At 56.5% G+C, this 23,020-nt stretch overlaps 1 protein-coding gene across 2 annotated transcripts in view; it reads left to right on the top strand.

Annotated features, from left to right (window-relative positions):
- The window catches only part of GLIS1 (GLIS family zinc finger 1), a 227,622-nt gene that overhangs the window by 196,004 nt on the left and 8,598 nt on the right, over positions 1-23,020 (top strand). Inside the window, exons 4-7 of one of the 2 annotated variants that reach the window (XM_042997244.1) lie at positions 9,603-9,764; positions 14,338-14,436; positions 18,117-18,243; positions 22,858-23,014. In XM_042997244.1, coding sequence (XP_042853178.1) covers positions 9,603-9,764; positions 14,338-14,436; positions 18,117-18,243; positions 22,858-23,014 — 545 coding nt within the window. Of the gene's footprint in view, positions 1-9,602; positions 9,765-14,337; positions 14,449-18,116; positions 18,244-22,857; positions 23,015-23,020 lie in introns of both variants that reach the window. The other variant, XM_042997243.1, reaches the window with a different exon arrangement.

The following is a 23,020-nucleotide window of genomic DNA, read 5'->3' as shown; positions in this document are numbered from 1 at the left end:
CCACAGGACTGGCTGGGTTGGGTGTTAAGATGGTATGAGGTCTTTATCTACTGACCTCTTGGAAGACTTTCTGGATGTTGTCTGGGTGAGTGTCTTCTCCCTGTGCACACAAACCATCATGAGGCCGTCCTGTGCCGAGATATGGGCCGGTTCCTGCATGTGCTGTGCTGTGCGTGGGGTTGTCTGTCAGTATGTCTGGGGTCTGGGGGGGTTGTACGTTTGAGCCTGTGGTGGGGCCTGGAGCTCGGTCCTTGGTTCATGTGTGGGCGTGTATGTGCTGGCCTCTGCGTCTCTGTGACATGAGTCGTGTTTGTGTGGCCACGTGTTTAAATCGGTGCTGTGTGTTGGTGTCCTGGGTTCTGTGTCTTTGATGTGGAGCTTGGTCGGAAGGGGAGGTATCAGGCAGAGTGTGTGTGTGTGTGTGTGTTTGTGTGTGTGTCTCCAGGTCTGCGGCTGGGGGCTTGGTGCGTGTGCGTGTGCTAACCATTCCGTGCTGTCTCCTTCTGCTGGCCCCTGGCCCCTAGTAGGGCCTCTTTCCGCATCTCCAATGATGTCTGGCCTCCTCTTGACACCGGGAGCCTCCCCAGATCCCACCTGTCTATGCAAGCAGACTCTGAGCCCCTTCGCTTCTCCCATCCCGCCTGGAGGGGTGGCGTAGTCCTCTTGGCCCTTGCTGCCTGGGAATAAGAACCTGCTTCTGGCCCAGAGACCTTCTACTGGAGAGTTCTCAGCCAAGAGCCTCCAGTGCAGTCCTGGTGAGGAAAGACAAGGGGTCTGCAGCCCTCATCCCCCCTTGGAAACCTGGAGAGCCGTGGTGCCTCTGGCCCAGTCTCCCTTTGCCTTTTGTGTGCCACGCCCCCCACCCCCACCCGCCCTGCCGCCTCTCTGGATGGTTACGAAGACGAAGACGCAGAGAGCTGAGCAGTTGTGAAGAGACCCCCACGCCGCCTCGGATCTCAGTCCTGGCTGGCCCAGGGCACAGAGCTCAGGCGCTGGAGGCAAACCCAGGCTCCCTCCCTCATGAGCTCTGGGAATCTGACCCCTAAACTCTCTGGGCCTTTGTTTCTGCCTATATAATGAGGTGGGGGGGGGGGGTGGTACACTGTCCTAATGGGACAAAGGAGATTGTATTTAGGAAGAGTTTGGCCCAGTCCCAGGTACAGAGTAAATGTGATAGTTGCTGTTAGGGTCATAGTCTCCCTCGTACACACATCTGCCCACTCCTTCATTTATTCAGACGGCACTGCGTGCCCAAAGCTAGACCAGACCCTTGTGGGCTCACAGCGCAGAGTCCAGGCTGGCCCTCCAGCCTCACCTCCCAGGGATCCTTCCATATCTGTTCCTCCCCTTCTTGCCCGGACCCCCTGAGGACTGGCGAAGCACAGGCTCTGAAGAGACTTCCATGGAAACCCCAGAGGGCCTCATAGGACAGTAACCTCGGGGCCAGAGTCCCCTGCAGGGGTGCGGGAGTGAGGAGTAGACCTCAGCTCCCGGCTGGCTGGCCTTTCAAGCTGGCCAAACACAGAATTATTTGACATCTTGGAGAAGAATCTGGCACTGCACGTCCAAATCATTGTTATAAAGTAAGTTAAAAGTTTGCACAAAAATGAGAAGTTGATCCCCGAATGGCCTGCCAGACTGTTGTAACCCAATATATTTTACCCTTAAACCAGAAATGTGTTTGTTTAGAAGCAAGTCACTGGCAAATGCCAAAAGTGGAGGCATTTCCTCCCCTGCCCCCACCCATGCCCTGTTCCCCCAAGACTCCCTCCTTGCCCTTTGCGTCCAGATTCTTAGCCAGAGCATGAGAAACCAGGCCCTCGCTCCTCTTCGGGCCACAACAGCGACAGGGAGGAAACTTGACGTTCGCTAGACGCCTACCGTGTGCCAGTTGCAACAGTAGTTAGTGGCAGCCCCGTTTTAGAGAGGAGAGAAGTGGGGGCAGGGATGGGACACGATTTGCCCAAGTTGGTGACTCTCGGTGGTGGAGCCCCCGGGAACAAGCCTCTGTCTGCACGACCTTGGGGTCTGTGGCATGCGGCGCGTTGCCCTACATGTGGAACGGCACTCTTGCTCCTTCCCCAGGGGCCAGAGGGAGAGAACGGTCATGCTCAGCACCAGAGGTGTGTCTGGCACCGTGCTGGGGCTTCCCCGAGTGATCTTGCTTAGCCGTTGATGAGGGTGAGGCTCAGAGAGGGCAGATTGCTGAGTGGGGGTGAGCCCAGGCCTGCATATTCTGACAACTGACCCACTGCCCTCCCCCACCCCCAGCCAGAACTTAAAGGGCCCTTTGGCTCGGCCTCCCCGGCTCCTGGGATGGCTCCCCTGTCTTTCATCTCCTGCCCTTGGTTCTGTGAGCTGCACGCAGCGGTAATGGATTGCAGTGGACTTTTTTCAATTAGGTTCTGATTCTCCCCTGCCTGTTACTATAAAACTCCAGATGGTCTAGGGCTTCACGGTTCCCGGGGTATTTTCCCCCGTTATTTTAATCTTCTCTTGTAACACGCCCCACATGTGGAAACTGGGCCTTTCAAGACTCTGCGCTCTGTGCTCTTTCTTCTCTGCTCTGCCGCCTTGTTTTTCCTTTTTGTGCGGTGGTATCTCCTCTCTTGGAGGGCGTCCTCCTCTCCCAGCGTTGGCTCTACATCCTGGGCCGGGCCTGGCCTTTGCCTGGGAATGGAACCCAGGATGTGGGCCCAGCTGGAAATCCTAGTAATAGCTGCTGAGTGCAACCCCGTTGTTGGTGCTTTACTCCTGAGGCAATGGCCAGAGTGTTTAGGGACACATAGGGACAGACTGGCACATCAGCCATCGAGATCAGACCCCAGCTCCGCCGGTTACCAGCTGTGAGTTGAGCCAGTGGTGTCATCATTCCGAGCCTCAGTTTCCTCATCTGCACAGGGGGGCTAAGAAGGAGGCTTATCAGCAGAGCATGTTGTCATGATTAAATGACACAGCCCGTGAGACACACACAGCAGCCGGCCCTTGGTAGGTGTCCGAGAGGGTGTCTCCCAGTCACTTACATCATTCTGAATTCACCTGTTTTGTCTTACGATATAGTTCACGTTTATGCATTATAAAGTAAAGAAGAAATCCCTAACACCCATTTCTTTGCATTTTTCTAGACAGAAGTCCTTTCTGTTTCTTCTCCCCTCTCTTTGTACCTCCTGTCCACAGCAGCTACCCTCTCTGCTGCCCATGGCGTGTGAGCCTTTGTTTCTGGCCAGATAAACTGTGTTGTGTGTTTGGTTATTTGAGCTGGTGTGTTTCACATTCACCCCAAATAAGACGGAATGCTGCATGCACCCTGTGGTTCACAGAGACCACCCACCTACTGTGTGCCCAGGTGTGCCCCAGCGATGCCCCACTTATGGATGAAAAATCTGGGCTCCGGCAGAATGAAGTGAACTTGCCAAGGCCATCCAGCTGGGAAGTGTGGATTTGCATCCATGCCGCTCTGATACTGAAACAAGCCGGTTTGGAGGTGGGAGTTGGAGGGGGCGGGCACTACCAAACTGTCACCGGGGACCAGATCACACCAGCTGGGATGCCGTGGTGAGGATTTGTACTCCCCAAGCACTAGGGAACCGTGCAGGGTTTGAGCAGGGAGGGACTGGGACAGACCTGTGGGCTTCAGTTTTCGTTCTAGATCCCAGATATCCTGTGGGAATGAGTTGAGAGAGGAGGGGCAGGAGGCAAGATGGTGGCTAGTGCAGTCACCTGGGTGAGAAATGCTGGGGGTGTGGACCAGGGCAGCGGGGCAGCGAAGAAGAGAAGAGGGTGCACGTGAAAGATGGTTTAAGAGGTGGCATTTCCCTGACCTGGTGGCCGATCAGATACAGCGACCAGGGAGGAGGGAACAGGTTCCTGGCTCAGGCATCTAGGTGGAAGGTGGGAGGTCCAGGTAGTGGGGAGTCTAGCCAGCAGCAGTGGCACCGGAGTCCCCCCAGTGAATAGCCTCGGGCCACCCCATTTGCTGAGCCACGTCAGTGAGTGCACAGGGCAGTTTCTGTGGTGTCTTAATGGGATCGAAAACTCCCTAAACTTACCTGCTCTAGAATGGATCACCACTGCATGGGTGGGAATGAAGGGAGCCTCCGAATTCCCATTTCTACTTCCACCTCTCCTTCCCTGCTCCCCTTAATCTCCAGAATATTCAGCACCCCTCCCAGTCTCCCTGTGCTTCCCACCCTGTTTGTCCAAACCCTGCCTGGGCGTCAAGTCCCGGCTCCTCCAAGAAGGCTTTAGTGACCTCCGACCTCCCCAGCTAGAAGCCCCCTGAGATTAGCCCCTCCTTGGGGCTGAATACATGTCTTTCATTTGGACTTATGGGTCTTTTGTGGTCTTCTTTGCCCTGAAGTCTCAGCTCCCAGAGTGCCGCCAGGCACACAGGGGCAGCTGAGTGAGGCAGAGGATATGAATCAATGTGCAAAAAGATGAGAGGATGAGAGTGAATTCCAGAAGTGAATAGGTGGAAGCCTGGGCAGGTGCGGATGGGATACCAGCAGTGAGGGTGAGTGATAAGGTCGGGGGCAGGTGGATAGGGTGCATGAACAACTTTCAGAGTCAGGGGGTTTGTCCAACCTGCTAACCTCGGGTTGAAGATTGAGGAGTCCCTTCTTTCTGCGAGAGAGGGCAGTTCTGATTGTGGCTTGGCCCTTCTGGTACGGTAGAGACAGTTCTCCCTGTGCCCCCCTTGCAACAGGGTGAGGGATGCCCCAGGAGGTCTGCTCTGCAGGGTTCTATACCTCAACATTGACAGCCGGGAGGAAGGGGTCTGTCTGTCCAGGGCAAAATCTGCCTTTGAACCCTAGGGGACTGGAGTGTTGTGGGAGGAATGTCAGGAAGGCCCTTGTGTGTACCCCCTGGGGGACAGACCCCACCCATGGAAGCATCCTTACGTCCTTGGGTCACAGTGGCATTGCCTTAGGACCCATCTTCCACCCCACTCAGGGAAACCAAAGCTCAAAGCCAGAAACAAAGCCAAGACCCATGCTGTAAGACCCTTCTGCTACAAGACACGTGTGTCTATTCCAGCAGCATCTGTACCCCCACAACACAACAGTGGTGGGGCACCTCTCCATGCTGACCTCCCAGCCCCCACACGGCCAGTAGATGGGGCCCCATCGGGCCATTCCCACCCCCAAAAGGCTGCCTTGCTCTCATTAGAGGCTGTTGCTGGCACCCAAAGGACACCACATGGGGTTGCCCTGGTAAAACCTGACCTAGGCTGGTGTTTTTTTCTGAGGGCAAGATAGAAAGAATCACCATCACAATAACAGTGATGACATTTACAGAGTATGTCCTGTGTGTCATGCACACATGCACATCGTCTCACCCCACAACCAACTCCGTGAGCTGGTTTCTGTCTTCGTATTACCGAGAAAGACACTGAGGCACAGAGGGGGCGCTGACTTGCTGGACTTTCTGCTTTCCAAGTCTGGACCCTTCACCCCAGGCTGTGTGGAATCAGACCCTAGAAGGCCTCCAATGCTAAGGGGATTGACTGGTTGTGAGAAGGCATGATGAGCCCTAGAGAGTCTTGAGTGGAGGTGACCCACCTAAATGTGCAGCGTAGAAATAGACTCACAGAGCGGGAAGGGCCGTAGGGGTGTCTGGTGACACCGCTGGCTGTAAGGCAGCGGGGAGGGGCTCATAAGAAACTCAGATGGGCAGGCTTCAGCTTTAGGCTTCCAGATCCTGGATCCCCAGGGTAGAGAGACAAGGGGAAACAGACCTGTCCAGGATGCATTTGCTCCTGTAGAAGTGGAACCAGGACAGCCCTGGACACCTGCCCCTCAAGCCCCCATCCTGTTCCCCACTCCCCATGCTGCTCCAGGCCCCAAGCCCAGGCTAACCGCCCCCTACACCTGAGCCAAGGGGTTTGAAAGCACAGGGTGTGATGGGATGGTTAGTCCAAGCTGCCAGGCCGGAGGAGGAGGATGGGGAGCAAGGTAAGGGGTGAAGGAGTGAGAAGTGGAAACGGGACATGGGGAGATGTGGGAGCCCACCATGCCACACACACACACACACACACACACACACACCCTTCCACTCTACAGAGGGGCAGCCCGGGAGACACCACCCCAGCAGAATGCCACCTGCTGCTTACCTGCTTGGTGACCTTGCCTGGGAGCAGCAGTGACAACACTAGGTGGGGACTTGGTGCTGAGCTAAACACTTAACCTGGCACTCTTTCGTTTCACCCTCACAGCCACCTTCCACAGTTGGAAGGACTTACCTAGTTTTACAGATGAGGAAACTGAGGCTCGAAGGCTTGGAGGGACTCCTCCCGGAGCACTCAGGGAGTTGAGCAGCCAGGACACAAGCCCAGGTTGTCTATGACTGCTGTGCTGGTCCCCTGAGCCCCAGCTCCTGGCAGGAGGAGAGGAATATTTGCCCCTAGGGCTGTGGAGGGATACGAGGTCACCCTGGTGACAATCCTGGGCCCAACAGAGAGGGTGCACCTAGGTGTGAACCCACAAGTGTGCCATCCTCCTCTCTCTGCCTCTGTGGGCCATCTGCGCGGTGCTTGAATGGGGAGGACCGAGTGGACCTAGGCAGCTGCAGACAGAGCCCCCATGGCCTCAAGGTCCCTGGCATGTCTGGGTGCTGGCCTCATGGGGGAGTTATTCTGCCGTGGTACCTGCAGCATCCTCACCCTGGAACAGTCTTGATGGGGCAGCAACCTCTCCCCACCTACTGCTACTACCTCTGGTTCCACCTCGGGGGTTCTACTCCGATAGCTGCTTGCCGCACCCCAGCCTGGGACTCAGCTCTGGGAGGTTCCGCGGGTGTGGGGTTAGGACAGGGCTGGGCCAGTGTACGTGGGCGTGACACAGATATAGGGCACAGGTATCAGGGTACTTCGATGGACACTGGAGGGAAGGGGATGCACTCACAAGGGCACGTACGTCCCCAGGCCTGGGAATTTCTGTTCGTGCTCCCATTGGCTCAAGTTTCTAACCCACCCTTTGTCCCGTGAATGAGATGCCAGCCCTGCCGTCAAAGGAACTCCCAAACCCTCATCCTAGAGGCATGGTGAGAAGTGAGTGTGCAGCAAAAATCTTCTAACCCCTAAGCTCAGGGTGTGACCAAGGAGCGGCCACGGAGGTTGGGGAAGCTTCTCAGAGGAGGTAGTGCTTAGCACCTCTAGTAGACGTCTGCAAGATGAGTGGAGGGAGGGAGAGGCATTCCAGGCCCAGGGAACAGCTCAAGCAAAGGCCCAGGGGCATGGAAGTTCCTGACACATTGAGAATCACACTCCCATGCAGCTATAGCAGGACACACGGTGGGTGTGCAGACAGGAGAGGCGTCGGGGCTGTGGTGGAAGGCCATGAACACCAAGCTTGCAGATCCGAGGCTTTTGAAAAATGTATGAATTAGAATATCAACGAATTGGAAGGGAAGGTGGGGTACCCAGGAGGGGTACAGCTTGAACGGAGCAACGCTGCCGAGACGGAGGCTGGCCAGCGGGGAGAAGATGAAACCCCGGTCTCCAGGGTCTGGTGGACGCCCCCAGAGTCAGGAAGAGCACACAGCACATTAGGAGTCACTGCCCCTCGGCCTTAGATGTCCACCCTTCTGGCATGGGCCAGAGGAGGAACAGAGGGACCGGCTGAGCGCCAAGAGGCAGCCCGCTTTCCAGCCGTGGCTCCTCCACCTCATTTCGGGGTGAACTTGGCACAGGGCCATTGCAGGAGAGCAAGGGAGTAGTTGTGGCCTATTTATTCCCCAAACAGGATTTCCTCCTGGTTTTGATGCATAGAAAAGGCGCACCATCTGGGAGAAGGGGGCGGGGCAGGCTCTGAAACCCGGCTGCAGGCGGCCTGCCCCGGATGAGCCCCAGTAGAGCTCCCTTGCGGCCAGGCCTTCAAGGGAGAGACAGACGTGAAGGGAGCTCACCCGAGAGAGAGTTATTGTCTCTCGAGTCTCTGTCCTCGTGTCTGTCCTGAGCTGGGGGATGAAACTAATGATTTGGGCAAAGGAGCTGGTTCCTCTGGCCTCGTCCTCCTCAAGGGTCACCTCCCCCTGCCCACCTGCAGGGAGTGGGCGTAGCAGAGCCACCTGGGCTTTGGCGTCAGTCGTGGCCTGCACCCTGTCGTTGCCATGTCACAGCCCTGTGATCACCACACGAAGCGTCTGTCCCTGAGGTGTTGAGGCCTCACACTTCAGAGTGATGGTGTGGTTCAACACCTCACACCACGTCTGGGTGGACAGAGCAGGTTCGGGTGCGTGTCGGTTCCTCTTCCCACCCCGTGGTGCCCACCACAGGAACACCGGCCTGGCTGGGCCCCCCAGACACTGAGGAGAAGCAGGAAGGAGCGGCCGGTCACACGAGGGGACCAGGGAATGTGCCATGGGGCAGCATTCAAGCTGGACTCTGAAGGCTGAGGGGAGATTGGATGGATGGTTATGAGAAAGAGGACGTACCTTGCTGAGCAACTTGTGTGAACTAAGGCTTGAGATTGCCCGGTGGGCTCCTGCCGTGTTGAGGGTGTGGGTGGGAGTCGGGAGGGGCAGGAAGGTGTGGAGGGTGCAGGGCTTAACATTTTTTTTTTAACGTTTATTTATTTTTGAGAGAGAGAGACAGAATCAGAAACAGGCTCCAGGCTCTGAGCTGTCAGTGCAGAGCCCGACTCAGGGCTCAAACCCACGAACTGTGAGATCATGACCTGAGCCGAAGTCGGACACTTAACTGAGCCACTCAGGCATCCCAGGGCCTCAGGTGGAGCAGCGGGGTCCTGTTGTTACCTCAGAGACCTCGGCTGGTCACGTGGGGAGGAGTGAGCAGTTAGAGGATTCTGGGGTGGCAGGTGGGAGGTGGACAGAGGCTGTGGGACGGAGATGGGGCGGCCTGCGCCATGGGAGGAGGCGGTGCATTTGTTGCTGTCCACCCCCACTGCGGCCAAGGGCATCGCTAGGTCTGTGCTGTACCCGCTGCATGCCCACCGCATGCCCACCGGCATGGGGCCTGGTACATGGTGGGCACTGGACAAATAGCCAAATGATAAATCAAAGACCCTGAGTTTACACATATGGTTGTTACTCTGACAGCAATCAGCACCGATGCCGCACTCCAGGTGGACAAAGCCCTTTGACAGTCATCGTCCCCCCACCCTGAGGCCCTCATATCAGCCGTGGGTGGTGACCACAGGGTCTCGAGTTTGTAGGCAAAGAAATAAGGGACAGGGAGGTCAAGGGCACTGCCCAAAGCCTCACTGGGACAGAGCCCCACTCAAATCCAGGCCTTAGGTTCCGAATGCGGGTTGTCTGCACCTGCTGTCCTGTCTGTCCGTTCAGGGTTGCCAACAGCGGTGTGTCCTTTCCACATGCCACTGGGATCCTTCCAGATCCAGGGTTGGAAAGACCGCTTTCTTTTCTAGCACCGGGAGCCATCTCTAAGTCAGGGGAGTACTTTTTCTGGACCCACCAGGGCTTCCCAGATATAGTGTGGGTCCTGATCACTTCATGGGGAGCTGAAACAGGGCACCTGGAGGCCTTGGGCAGGACTGGGGGCAGAGGAGACGGGGGGCCATTTCCAGGCTGAGTAGTGGGCCCTCCGGGGGCTGCGGAACGCCCCTCACCAGACTCTCCTGCAGTTCGAAGGCTGCAGCAAGGCCTTCTCACGGCTGGAGAACCTCAAGATTCACCTGCGGAGCCACACGGGCGAGAAGCCATACCTGTGCCAGCACCCAGGCTGCCAGAAGGCCTTCAGCAACTCCAGCGACCGTGCCAAGCACCAGCGCACCCACCTTGACACGGTAGGCCCGAGGACAGAGGCCGAGGGGGAAGGGGTGTGGGAGGCGTGCACAGTCCCTTGCTCGTCTGATGCAGGGTAGCACCCAGGGTCCTCGCAGAAACCCTGCCTTCGTCCCGAGCGCTGGGCGTTCTGGGCAGGATGACGGCATGCAGGGAGAGGGAAGTCTCATCCTTGTAGGACAGTTAGTAGTATCCCTGGCGTCCAGCCACTAGACAGGTAGGAGCAATTTTCCCTCTCCCAGTTGTGGCAGATGTCTCTCAACATTGCCAGATATCCTGGGGAGGAGGAAGCAAACTCTCCCCAAGCTGAGAACCACTGCTTTAGTCTGTGGATACTGGCCCAGGCACCAATGGCCAGGCACGTCCCCATGGAGAGAGTGGGCTCACCACCCTCTTCCTCTCCCCAGGCCTGTCAGCCAGCCCCAGAGCAGGCCTTCCCCGCTCCGCCCACCCCACGCCCTCCGTGCAGACAGTCCAGAGCCTCTCCAGAGCTGTTCTTTACCCCCTGAGCACGGTGGGTGAGGGGTGGAAGTGAGCAGGGCCTGAGACTCTAATTCTGGTCCCCAGATACCTGTATGTCCACCCCCTTTCCCTTGTTTGGGCCGAACTGTGACAACCTGCAGCTCTATCAGTGTCAGTCTCCCCGTTTTTTCTCCCAGACCTCAGAGGTTAACAGGGCACTTTCTAGAACATCGTGTCCACTATCTCATACTGACCAGGCCAGTCAGTCACTATGCCATTTGACAGATGGAGGAAGCAGGGCTCCAGGAAGTTCAGTGCCCCGAGCTGGGCCTCACACCCCTCTTACAGGGCCTGTGTGAGGGGGTGTGTGCAGCCGGGTAGGAGCCCAGCCCCCATGTACGGCAGGAGATAGTTCCACAGCCGGAGTCCATGTACCTGTGCTCTTTGGGCAGATGTTTGGGGAGCTCTACTGGTCGGGGGCTGGGAGACCCGAGTGGCCATCCGGCCCAGCCTGTCTAGTACCAGATACACAGATGAGGAAACAGAGGCCCACAAGGCCGACTAACCCCTCCAGGGTAAGTTGGAGGCCACAAGACAACAGCGGTCAGAGCTGGAGACCCTCTGATCCAAACCCTTTATTTGGATGTGAATAAGCTGGGAAAGCCAAGACCCAAAGAAGATGGTGGGGAAGAGGGTGGCAGAAAACATAGGGAGGTCACTGTTTTGGGTCCCAGCCAGGTCCTGGGCAGAATGTTCTATACATTTTCTTCACAATCAGTATCACGTATGCTCTCCTCGAGTTTAATGTTGGCAACAACCCACAAAGGGGTTGGGCCCTTATCCTCATTTTGGGCCTCATTAAGGGCCATTATCCTCATTTTGCAAGGAAACTGAGACTCACGTTAAGTCACAGACTGTCACGCAGCTCCTAAGTGGCAGAGTCCAGTGGCCCTTGCTGGAAAAGCCAGTGTATCGGCCACCCTGGAGAGGTGGAATGGAGTACAAGGGACAGGGTAGGAAGGAGGAGCCCTGTCCCTGGCTGAACCCGACCCTTCTCTCCACCCCTCCCCTCTCAGGCTGCATTATCACAGGCTTTGTTGGAGACACAAGTGAGGAGGCATTCTAACAAACCCCTGCCTTCATTACCTTCTCAGAAGCCCAGCCCCTGGGGCCCATGGCCCCCACCCAGGTCCTGAGGGGCACAGTTTGTGCCCAAGCCTCCTGGTTACATGTCCCAGAGACCACAAGGCAGCACCCACAGCACCAGGCCTCTCTGCACGCCCCACCCCCAGCCTGAGCAATGTCCCTCCAGGCCTCTCAGGGTCACCTACTCTGACTTACTCCCTTCCTCCCTCCCTCCTTGCTGCATTTCCTGGACCCAGCCCCAAAGCAACAGGCCTCTGGCCCCCACTTGGTGTGTGAACAGAGCTCTGAGGACTAGGTCAGATCAGGCCCAGAATGAGCCCACGGGGTTATCTCAGGCCTTCATCTCCCCAAAGGTCCTGGTGAAGCCTGTAGGTACAGCCGCCAAGCCCTGCGCCCACAGCCCAGAGGCCAGTGGGTCAGGCCCATGCAGGCTGGGCCTTGTTTTCCAGAAGGGACCCCGTCATGTTCCCAGCTTCCCTCTGGCGCCAGAGATCGGAGGATTCTCCCCACGGGCAGGAAAGTGGAAGAACAGACTAGAGAGAGCCAGCCAGGTTTTAACTCTGGCCCTCCACCTGGGCTCAGACCTCGAAGAAATGCCCCTAGCCTCTCTAGGCCTCCATTTCCTCAAACACCTACATCATAGGGGAATCAACTGAAATGATGCAAAGACAGGCTTGACACACGGTCTGCACGGCAAATGTGAGTCCCTCCTTTCCCTCCTCTGACTCGCTGACTGAATGCTGAGCAAACCCTGCCGCATCCCCAGGCACTCAGTGTGGGCTTTCAGTCCTGACTGCCACGGCCCCAGGGGGCGATGGTCTCTCCTTTGCCCAGACGAGAGGAGGCCTCCTAACAGAGTGTCACTGGCACACTCTTACTGCGAGATCTTGGACAAAGCTTCAGCCTCTGTTTCCTCATCTGTGCTTCGGCTGTGGCACTGTGTCCTTACTACACCGTCACGAGTGTCCTTGTTACTAACAAGGCTTCGGAGCTGGGGCAGTGACTCCAGGCCTGGGGCTTGGCTGCTGCTTGGGACAGCCACAGGGTTTCCTGAGGGCTCACGGAGGAGCGGGGCTGGAGGAATGTTCTGCACACGTCAGGCCCTGGAAAAACAAACACAGAGATGGGCCTCGCGCCCTTTCCAGGCAAGCGCGCCTGCACACACGGAGCTCTGTTTGTTTGCTTTTTGGCAAAAACGTGTGGATTTGTATCAGCATCCCCTGGGGACGGGGCCTGGGGCAGGACAGGGCAGGGCCCACGAGAGAGAATGTCTCTGTGTATGTACGTGCATGTGTTGGGGTGGGAGCAGGCCCATAGCGTTGTGTGCATGTGTGTGTGTGTGTGCACGCATGTGTGTGTGTGTGCAAGCATGTCTGTCTCAAGCGGCTGGGGAGGGCACGTCTGAGTGTGCCTTCCACCCTCCTGCCCCACACCTTCCTTTCAGCGCGGCAAGCCTCTCACTTCACTGTCTCTTTCTTTTTGCTCTCCTCCGTTTCTTTAACCTGGCAACTGTCCGTGGCAGCACCAAGGTATGGTCGTCTCTTTCTGCTTGCCCCTCCCCATGAGGTCCCTGGGTCTGCAGTTGGACTGGCCTGTCCTCAGGCCAGCAGGGACAGAGTTGCCTGAGGTCTGGGGTGGGGGAGGGGGGCAGTTCCACATGGGCATGTCTGACAGGGACATAGTGGTCCCCGGTACTTAATGTGAGAGGCACCACATCCTGCAGACACCCTCCCTGCTAGTTGCTAGAGGCCGGAGGGCCCTGAGAAATCAGGACCACTAGGTATAGTCAAAAAGGGAGGCCTTAGGGAAGGACTGTTTCAAGCCTCAGCAGGAGCCCCTAAGGGAGAGCTCAGAATTCAGTTGGAGCAACTTCCTGGGTCAGTCCCTGGGACCTGAGATGAATCCGAAGGGATCATCCCCCAAGGAAATGCACCACCTGGTAGAGAAGGACATTGAACAAACCCAGCATTGCTGGGTGCACAGTGGTGCCCTTGGGAAGATCAGGAGGTAGAGACAGAAAGAAGATTCCAGGAGGGCTGGGTGGGTGGGCACATAAGGACAGGGGCAGGAGGAGAGGTGAGAATTTCAGCAGGCCCAAGTCACAGCGCGCCCTCAGTACCGGGAGATGGGCTGTGTCCGAGGGCACAAGGGAGCCATGGAAGGATTTTTCAAAGGTGAGAGCATGGCCAGGTCTGTGAGAAAGGCTCTCTGGCTGTGGTGGGAGGGGAGATGGGAGGCAGGGAGAGCAGCATGAGGCCCAGGTAGGAACAGGGGAACAGGGGAGGTGGTAAAGGGTATGGATTGGTTCTACATGAGCAGTGGGGGCCCATAAGAGGAAGTACACAAAGGGCACAGACCCCCAGCCTCCCCAGGCCTGTGTCTGAGATCCACCTTCCCCCAGCTTCCCGTGATCATCAGAATGAGGATCTGGTTTTCTCATGGTCCAGAGAGCAGTCTGGCTTCTCTGGACCCACTACAAGGTGTGATTAGTCACTCCCAGCCTGGGGCCCCGCCGTACCCCAGCTTGGCCCTGTGCTGTCCCCTCTCTTCCCCTGCCCCTCCTCTTCCTCTCCAAGGCCGCCACCTCACTGTACTCCTTGTCCACTCGCACCTTCTCTGCAGCCGTGGGCTCCAAGGGTGTACTCTTCTCAGAGCCACTGTCAGAGCTGGGAGAATCCTTAGAACTCAGTTGGCCCCATTTTGCAAGGGAGAAGAGTGAGGCTCAGAGATGGGAGGCGACTTATCTGAGGTTCCAGCACGAGAGTAGAATGGAGACACAACCCCTCCTTCACTACGAGGCTGTGGGCAGGGCTGGCAGAGTTGGATCCTTCCTGGCTGGGGACAGAGAGGGAGGGACAGGGTGTGAACCTGCTGCCTGCCCCCTCCCAATTGCAGGTCACACAGTATGACCTTGGGGCCTGGCAGATGGCCCTGACTCACCCCACCTCTACACCTCTGATGTTACAGAAGCCGTACGCCTGTCAGATCCCTGGCTGCTCCAAGCGCTACACGGACCCCAGCTCCCTCCGAAAGCACGTGAAGGCCCATTCAGCTAAAGAGCAGCAGGTGCGTAAGAAGGTAAGACGGTCTTCGTTCCAGGCCCACCTCTGCAGATGCCCCGCTGGCCTCCCAGACACCTGTCCAGCATCCATCCAGGTGCCCGCACTCCTTACGTGCATTCACCCACACGCCCGAGGATGGTCCTGTCCATCGTCCAGGATCTGCCTCCCACCTGGCCCCAGAGTTCACTTCCTTACCTCCAGCCGGCCAGACATCTATCTGCCCACAGACCGTCCACCAGCTTCTCTGTCATCCATCTGCCCACTTGCCATGGCTCATTTAGTAAATACATGATGTCGGGCCCTGTGTAGGCATCGAGGATACAAAAATGGAAAACCAGAGATAGACATAAAGAGATAATTCAATATAATATAATAAAGATGGCAATGGAAGGATGCAGAGAATAGTCAGGGTGGGAGCAAGAGGGTCCATGGAAGAAATGACATGGGGGACAGTGGACTGCAGTTGTGTGTGCTCTGGAGCCAGCCTGCCCGTGGCCTTGGGCACATCCCTTAGCGCCTTTCTTCTTCATATTCCTCAACTGTCAGATGGGGGCAACAGAGGACTTGTGTAGAGGGTTGCCGTGAGGCTTAACCTAGTAAGGGTGTAGAACAGTACTTAGCCCAAAGTAAAAGCTCCGAGAAGAAGTTGGTGCATGCATGTTGTCATTAAGCAGTGGGCAGGCCAAGACAGTAAGGAGAGCGTTCCCAAGAGTGACTAAATCTTGAAACAGCAGGCACCTTGCCTGTCTCGAGGCCAGGCAGCTACGCAAGGAGGAGAGGCGTCCTGTGGGGGGCAGACGTGACAGGCCCAAAGCTCTGCCGAGGAGTTTGGGCCATCCTGAGGACAGTGGGTGTCATCAAGGGGTCTTAAGCAGAGAAGGGACGTGTCACCTTGAAAGATGGCTCTGGGGGCCATATGGAGAATTGGTTGGGGCTGGTTGGGAAACCTGAGGCAGGGAGGCCACTGCTGGGAAGCAGGAGAGGTGGTGGGGGTGGCTTGGGGCAGAGCGGGACGGCGGGTGGGGGCGGGGGAGAAGGGGGTTGGCAGAGGAGTAACAGAAACAGATTCTGGGGGGCAGGATGGTGGTGGCCCCCTTCACCAGGACAGAGGGTCTAAGAAAGAAGCAGGCTTGCGGGAGAAAGCATTGAGTTCTGTTTGGACAACAAGTGTGTGAGCCACAGAGGGACCCAGTGCAGCAGGGGGATGGGACAGCTACTTGGTGCAAAGCCCACCTCTCGGTTCATCCCGCATCTCCAGAAGAGCACCAGGGCCATGTGCGGTGGGTACTTGAGTGCAAGGGAGGATGGGGTGGGGGTGGGGGGTGAAGAGAAAACCAGGGCCAATCCAGGGACATCAGCATGACAGTGGACAACAGAGCAAGGAGAGCCTGTTAATTTGCCCTGCAAGATTTATGGAGCACGTACTGTTTTCTGAGATACAGCTGCAAATAAAGCAGAGAAAGTCTAGAGGCTGGAGAAAGAAAACTACTTCAGTCCTGTGGGGTGGGGGCATACAGAGATGGGTCTGGGACAGGCAGGCCTCAGCTGGGAAGACGTTGCAGGGCCACAGCCAGGCTTGAGGCTTTGGTCTTCATCCTGCAGGCAATGGGGAGCCACTGGAAGCAGAAGAGGAGAGGAGGGACACCGTCAGAGTATGCACATGAGCTTGCTGGTGAAAACACCACATGTGTATTCACTCTGGTGAGGGAGGGACGAACCTGAACCTGAACCCAGTGCTGAGCCTGGTGTTTCACACACCGTATCTCATTTAGTCTTCTCTATGAATCTAGGGGGTGGGCAGTTTTTAATCCCCCATCTTAGACGTGGAAACTGAGGCCCAGAGAGTTAACAAATCTGCAGGGTTGTGCAACGCAGGAGTGACGGAGCCAAGGGTCCCACCCCAGACCTGCCTGTCCCCGGGGCCTGAGCTCTCTCTACTGATCTCAGGTTGAAGGGCCTGAGCAGGGACAGGGAATGGCCCGGGCTCCATGCCAAGGAGGCCTCTATCCCGAGCAGACTGGTGCCCGAGGACCAGAATCCTGCCCTGGTTTTCCCAGGCCCCATGCTTGGCTCGCACTGAGCCCCAGGGACCTGGGGCCGCAGATCTGCAAACTTCCCAACCATAAGCATCCATTAGGAGCCATCGGGGACGATGTATCTTTCTGGGTAAAGCGACCCTTGTATTATGACAGCTCCTTGGCAGCCCTGCTGCGTTTCAGAGAGAATTAGAAATGCTTTTCTTCCTTAATTCTCCTCTCCTGCTGCTCCTAATCCGATCGACATTGCGGTCTGCAAGAACATGCCTTGGCCCTCTTTTGCCAGAAACTTAATTTACATGGAAAACAGCTGCTGGGTCAGGGAGCCGAGGGCCCATCGGGAGGCTGGGCACACCTTCCCCAGGCCTGGGTGCTAGCCCTTCTGGCCTGGGAAGGTGGAAAAACCCTTGGGGCTGACTCTCAGCTGCGGTGTGACGTCGCACAAGGCTCTCACCTTCTCTGGGTCTGTTTTGTCCCAGGTGGAATGAGGATCTGGACAAAATCTTCAGGGCTCTGAGAGTCAGGCTTGGGGACTTCCCTAGGAGAGGGGCCCCTTCCCTTCCAGATGAGCTTTTGCCTCATGGCCCGATGTCCCAAGGGCCTCAACTGGCCACTCCCTGTCCCCATCTGGCCTCTCTGGGAAGGCGAAGACGTTCTGGGCTATGGAGCTCGAGTCTACCTTAAAGACAGCTAAGGGTTGTTGGCCAAGGATTTGCCCACCCAGGCTTGCTTTCAGCCAATGACCTCAAGTCCATGTATGGATCCAGCATGCCTACTGTCACATGACCATGTGGGACACGGCCAGCTGGGGTCAGCCAGCCCTTCACACAAGCTTGTCCATACCTGTCATCTCCTTACTCCACCTAGCAGCCTGGGGGGTGGTGGTGGTGATTGTCATTGCTTATTACAGGCAGGGGAGAGCCAGAGAGGTTAAGGTGTTTGTCCAGTGTCACACAGGGAGGAAGAAGAGATGGGAGTGGAGTTTGAACTCGGGTTGCCCTGGACTATTTCCATCATGCCTCATACCAGGAAGAAAGGAGGATGGGGGCAAGGGGGAGAGAAGGAAAGACACTCCCTGGGTGCCCTCTGTATGTTACTCTGCCCACATGAGTTCATTGTGGGGCAGCCCCGAGAATGGGCCACACGGAGCTCTGGCTACCTGCGGGAGGCCCCAGCTGCTGTACTTTGACACCCTTCTGGGCACATGTGTGAGGCCATGGCTCCTGTAGGCTGCTCCCAGCCAAGGACTGAGTGTGGCAGGCCCTGCAGAGATGCTGATGCCTGGGAGACACAGGACCCCGTGACTTCCAGCACACTTCAGCTCCCTGAGGACTCCTAGTCTAGAAGCTTCCACCAAACTCCTTCCTCCCTCTTCCCTTTCCCAGACTGCCCAGGTCCCTGGTTTTCTCTCACGCAGGCACTTCCCCTGTTAAAATCCTTGCATGTTCACTCCTGGTGTTTGCTTCTCAGACCTGAACTAACCCAACGTATACAGTTCGCTCCATTTTACAGATGAGGAAACTGAGATGCAGTGAGGTGAAGGGTCTTGCTCTGGAGCCACCATCCTTGCCCTGTCCCCTAAACCGAGGGTTGCCGGTGGGAAGATGGTCTCGCACTAACACCCTGTCTCCCTCTGCTTGTTCCTCAGCTGCACACAGGCCCTGATACTGAGGCTGACGTTCTGACTGAATGTCTGGCCCTGCAGCAGCTCCACGGGTCCACACAGCTGGCGGCCGGCGAGAGGAAGGGTGGCCGCGCCCCGGAGCTGCTCCCAGGTATGCGTGTGGGGAGGCAGCGGCCAGGTGCACAGCCCAGGAGGGCTCTTTCACAGCCAGCCAGCCCTGCAGGAAGACAGTGATGCTCTGTGGGTGCCCAGGGGCCGGTGGGGGGCACCCGCTCCTCTGACATACCTTCCTTCACACTCTCGTGTGGCTCCAGTGTCCAGGGGAGGAAGCCCAGGATCCTTTCAGCCTGGCCTTCGGGGCCTCACGGGGCCGAGGCCCTCCTAGCGGCCTCCCACACCAGCCTTGATTGGCACGTCAAACATAGTTCCTTGGACATCCCGTGCTCCCTCTTGCCTCTGAGCCACCGTATACACCCTGCCGCCTCCTCACCCCAGCCCTTCACCGAGGCAGCTCCTGCACTTTCTTCAGGCCCCACCTCAGGGTTCAGGCCTGGGCCTCAACCTAAAGACCCACATGCTCCCCACCAGGACTCCATACCACAGCTTCCGGCTTCAGAGGAGAAAACCGAGGCTCGGAGAGGGTGGGCAAATTGGTCCGAATCACTTCCAGCTTATTCAATTCTGTGGCCTAGAGGTGGAGCCCCTCAACCCCTGGGACCCTTCAGGGCCATCCAGCTGGACACTCAGAGCCACTGGTCCAGCCGACATAGCCTGTCTGTCCTCCCCAGGAGGCCGCAGGCCGGGAGGCGGGTCTCGGGTCCGGCAGGAACGCTTCACTGCGTGGCTTGCGATGTGGCCCGCGGGCGGATTCCAGCTGACAAGACTTGTGCTCTACCCTCCCCATCCCACAAAGAAACCACAGTATCAGAGCAGAAAGCTCTTCCCACCCTCTGGGATTTCTTGAATTACTCTAACCATTTTAGACATTTTTTATTTTCTAATTTTTAATGCTTTCCCCTCAGGGTTGAGGTAGCAACAGATTTAAAACTATGTCGAAACATTTACCAAACGGCCTCAGGGAGAGAAGGTGTTTACACTTTTTCTGGGTTGCCCTTACACTTTTTCTGGGTTGCCCTACCCTCACATTGGTCCACAAGGGCAAGGACACCCCGGGAGGGTGGATCTATGGAGAAGGAATCACACCCTCCTTCCTCCAGCTAGAGGCCCCTCTGCCATGGCTGTTTCTCACAGCATCAGATTTGCTAAAATAGCTGGCGACAAAGAGACCCAAGGGATAATAGGGATGTGTTGAGGATACTGAGGCTCGGCAGAAAAGAGGGCTGTGACTGATTAGCAGTGGCTTCCTTGGGGAAGAAGTCCTGCAGCCCCATCATTTTTATCCTGGGAGGATTCAGGATTGGGCAGGAGGAGGACTGACCCAAGGTCATCTGGAGAAGTCAGCAGCAGATCCAGGCTAGAAGCCTGTTCTCCCAGATACCAGGCCAGGGCCTATCCCAGGGAGAATGGCTAGGCCAGCAACAGCCACCTCTTGAGCGCCCGCATGGGCTGGTCACTAAACAAACATCATCTCATTCAGTCCCCATGAGCCCATGCTGCAGATGAGAAACAAAGTCACTGAGGCCGCAGCATGGATGGCGGGGGCATTAGGGTAATACGCCTATGCAGGCCTGCTCCAATAGCAAGCGAGTGGTGTCCTCCTTGCCTCAAGCCTCAGTTTCTCCCCCAGACTTGCTGTGACAACAGATGTGATTGTGACGCCATCACTTATATAAACCCGCTGTGACCGATAATTTTTGTCATCATTATTATTCTTGCTCATCGTGAATGAAAAGAGGAACCATTTATTCACCCATCTCCTAATAATTTACAGCCAGCATTTATTGAATATTTTTCACCCCAGGAAGCCATTCTAGGGGTTGTACAAGTACATGTTCACAGAATCCTCACGTCGGCCTCATAAAGTACATGCTACTATGCTCTTTCTTTTCCAGATGAGGAAACTGAGGCCTGGAGAGGTTAAGTAACTTTTTGCTGACGTCCCACAGCCGGTAAATGGCAGAGGCCAGGCTTGAACCCGGGCCGTCTGGCCACAGGCCCTGCCCTTAATCAGAGAGTCTGCTGCCTCCCTGCTGTTGATGCTAGATCTCACCATCCTGGGCACCTGCTGTGTGCCAGGCTCTGTGCCGGTCCCTGTCCTCAAGCTGCTTCCAACACAGCAGGGAAACAGGGACCAACCAGGAGAACCCAGAAGTCCTGGATCCCTCTGGGTTTCAGTGCCAGGTTCTTCCTTAGGCAACACTGCAAATGCTTGAGGCACAGTTGGGAACAGATGTTAGGGCCAGAGGTTAAGCGCTCATGGCTGATGATTGATGATGCTGATTTATAGCCTCAAATGGTGCATTTGGGGAAGAGGCCAGCAGGCTCCATGGCGTCCTCCTCCTGCTGCCCCTCATGATGACTCCCTCATTGCCATCCACTGTCTGTCCACTGCTTGACATGCCTAGTTCACACACTCAGTGGCCCACCCTGTGTCTGTCTGCGTGGGGCTGGACAGTCAGGGCAGAAGGCAGGGGGAAACGGGACAGATTCAAGGAGTGTTAGGTCAGAGAAGTCCAGAACAGAAGAGTTGAGGACAAGGGAGGAGCTGGCAAGGATGACCTCGAATTTTCGTTGTCTGATGGTAGGAAACTTCCCCAAACCTGTCTCTCATCAGGAAGGACGAACTCACCTCACAGGAAACCCTCAGGAGTTTTTCTGGCAGGCTCCTTTAGCAGACCCAGGTAACGTGATGGGCAGCGAGGATGTGAGAAGCACGAGGTCGGCATGGCTGAGGGAGAGAAAGCAGGATTTATCAGGATTCTAGGCCTTCCTAGCTGTCAGGCCCCCAAATTGGTTCAAGATGGCAGGTGAGGAGGTGCGCCGAAAAGTGGTGAGCAGAGCAAGCCGTGAGCAGCACCGAGCCAGGCTCCATCCACAAAATCTTCTCCAGTGCCTTCCTGACAAAGCTGGGGGGTGTGGGGGGTGGGGGGAGGATGGGTGGTAAAGGGTGGTGGTGGATAGATGGATGGGCAGGGCTGTCCGTGGGCAGAGTTCCCTGAGACAGAGGGGTAAGGACTGCAGAAGGGAGGAAGGCCCCCAAGAGCCCATTTAGAGCACTGGGGTCTCACAGCCCAGTGAAGCCTGGACCATAGGACCCTACCTGGCTATCTAGGACGTAGCCTGAGCCAGAGCCCCAGGCCATTTCCTGGGCCTTGCTTTAAACAGACTTTCTTTTGGTATCACTTGGGAGGCCTGATTAGCTGCGGTTGAAGATTTGAGCTTGCAACCCCTGCCCTGGCCTCCTCAATCCCTGGTCGTAACTCCCTGAATTGCAGGCCTGGGTGAGAGGGGCCAGCCTGAGACAGCCTAGCCTGGAACGGCAGCCATCTGACAAGGTGAAACTTCCTTCTTTATGTGGTTTGTGCTCAGATGGTCCTCGTGATAGGGAGCCTTGGGTCTCGATCCGTGATGACCAGAGTAATATTCAAAATGTAACAGCTGGTCCAGGTGAGCTCTGACTAATCAGCATGGACACCGCATCAGGACGGCTCTGCGTGTGGCCCCCCGGTCTGCAGAGTCTTCCCAGGGCATCAACTTGATGGGTTGATTTCTAGGAAAAGGATGTCAGTTTCTATTAAAATGCAAATAAACGTGGCCAGATTTAAAAAGGGGAATAAGATTGGCCCCATTTTTTTTTTCAGATAAAATGGAGAAAAACATGGAACCCTTGCTGAGTCCCTCCCAGGCTCCAGTCCCAGAATAGGGGTCCGATCTCCCCTCTAATTGGGGTTCCTTGGTGAAGGCATTTGGGAAACACTGGCATCAGTAACTGCTCTCAGACCGTCAGGCCCCTGGAACGACATCTATGACCTAATGTCCCCCATTTGATTCTTCCCCCACCTGTCTTCTTAACAAGGGTAAGGCGCTTAGGAGTAAGAGGTGACAAAAGGTGGTATCACCCTGCAGGTGTCTTCTAGAGGTTTAGAATCGTAGACTAGAGCATGGCCGACTCCTCTCCTCAGTCAGGACCCTTGTGCAGCGTACAGCCTGTGCAACCATCTCTGGTTGTACAACCATAGGTCTCCTAGGCCGGCCTGCCATCTAGCTAGCACAGCCATCCTCTATTTGGGGTCCTTCACAGTGGACATCCAGGCTGTGCTTGCACATCTCTGGGGATGGGTAGTTCATTTCCTCCAAAGGCGGCCCATCACCCTCCAGCGGCTCTGCCCGTGAGAAGCCATGGCCAAGCCCTGAGTTCCTCTCAAGCTTCTCTCCATTCCAGGACCCATGTCTGCCTCTGGGGCTGCACAGAGCAAACCTCTTCTTTCTCAGAACAGCCCCAGAGACTTGAGGTAGCTTGCTCCATGCAACCCTCCTCCCCCAAACACACACGTGTGGGCACACACACGCGCACACGTGCACACGCACACAGCCTGACCACCTAATGCCTCTGACAGCCCCTGGTAGTCCACCACCTATCCTGCTTTCAGGCCTCAGTCCCACATGCAACCCTTCAGCCAGGGTATGAACCGCAGCGTGGAGCCATCGTCTCCCCATTTGCGCCCCTAACCTTCTGTTAATACAACCTTGATGGTTTCCTTTTGTGTCTTTCTCTTTCTGTCAGCAGGCACACAGCTCCGGGGTCATTCACAGCCACCGCTCGGGAGTGGCCGAAGCCCAGTGATGTTTGTTTGCTTTCCTGCAGGCGTATATCCTGGCTCCATCACCCCCCATAATGGGCTCGCATCAGGCATCCTGCCCCCCATGCACGATGTCCCTTCCAGGCACCACCCACTGGACGCCACCACGAGTTCCCACCACCATCTGTCCCCCCTGCCTGCGGCCGAGAGCACCAGGGATGGGTATGT

This window comes from Panthera tigris, chromosome C1 (genome assembly GCF_018350195.1).
Source record: "Panthera tigris isolate Pti1 chromosome C1, P.tigris_Pti1_mat1.1, whole genome shotgun sequence".
Taxonomy (NCBI): domain Eukaryota; kingdom Metazoa; phylum Chordata; class Mammalia; order Carnivora; family Felidae; genus Panthera; species Panthera tigris.
The sequence above is the reverse complement of the archived record's forward strand: the minus strand, read 5'-3'. Positions and strand labels throughout refer to the sequence as shown.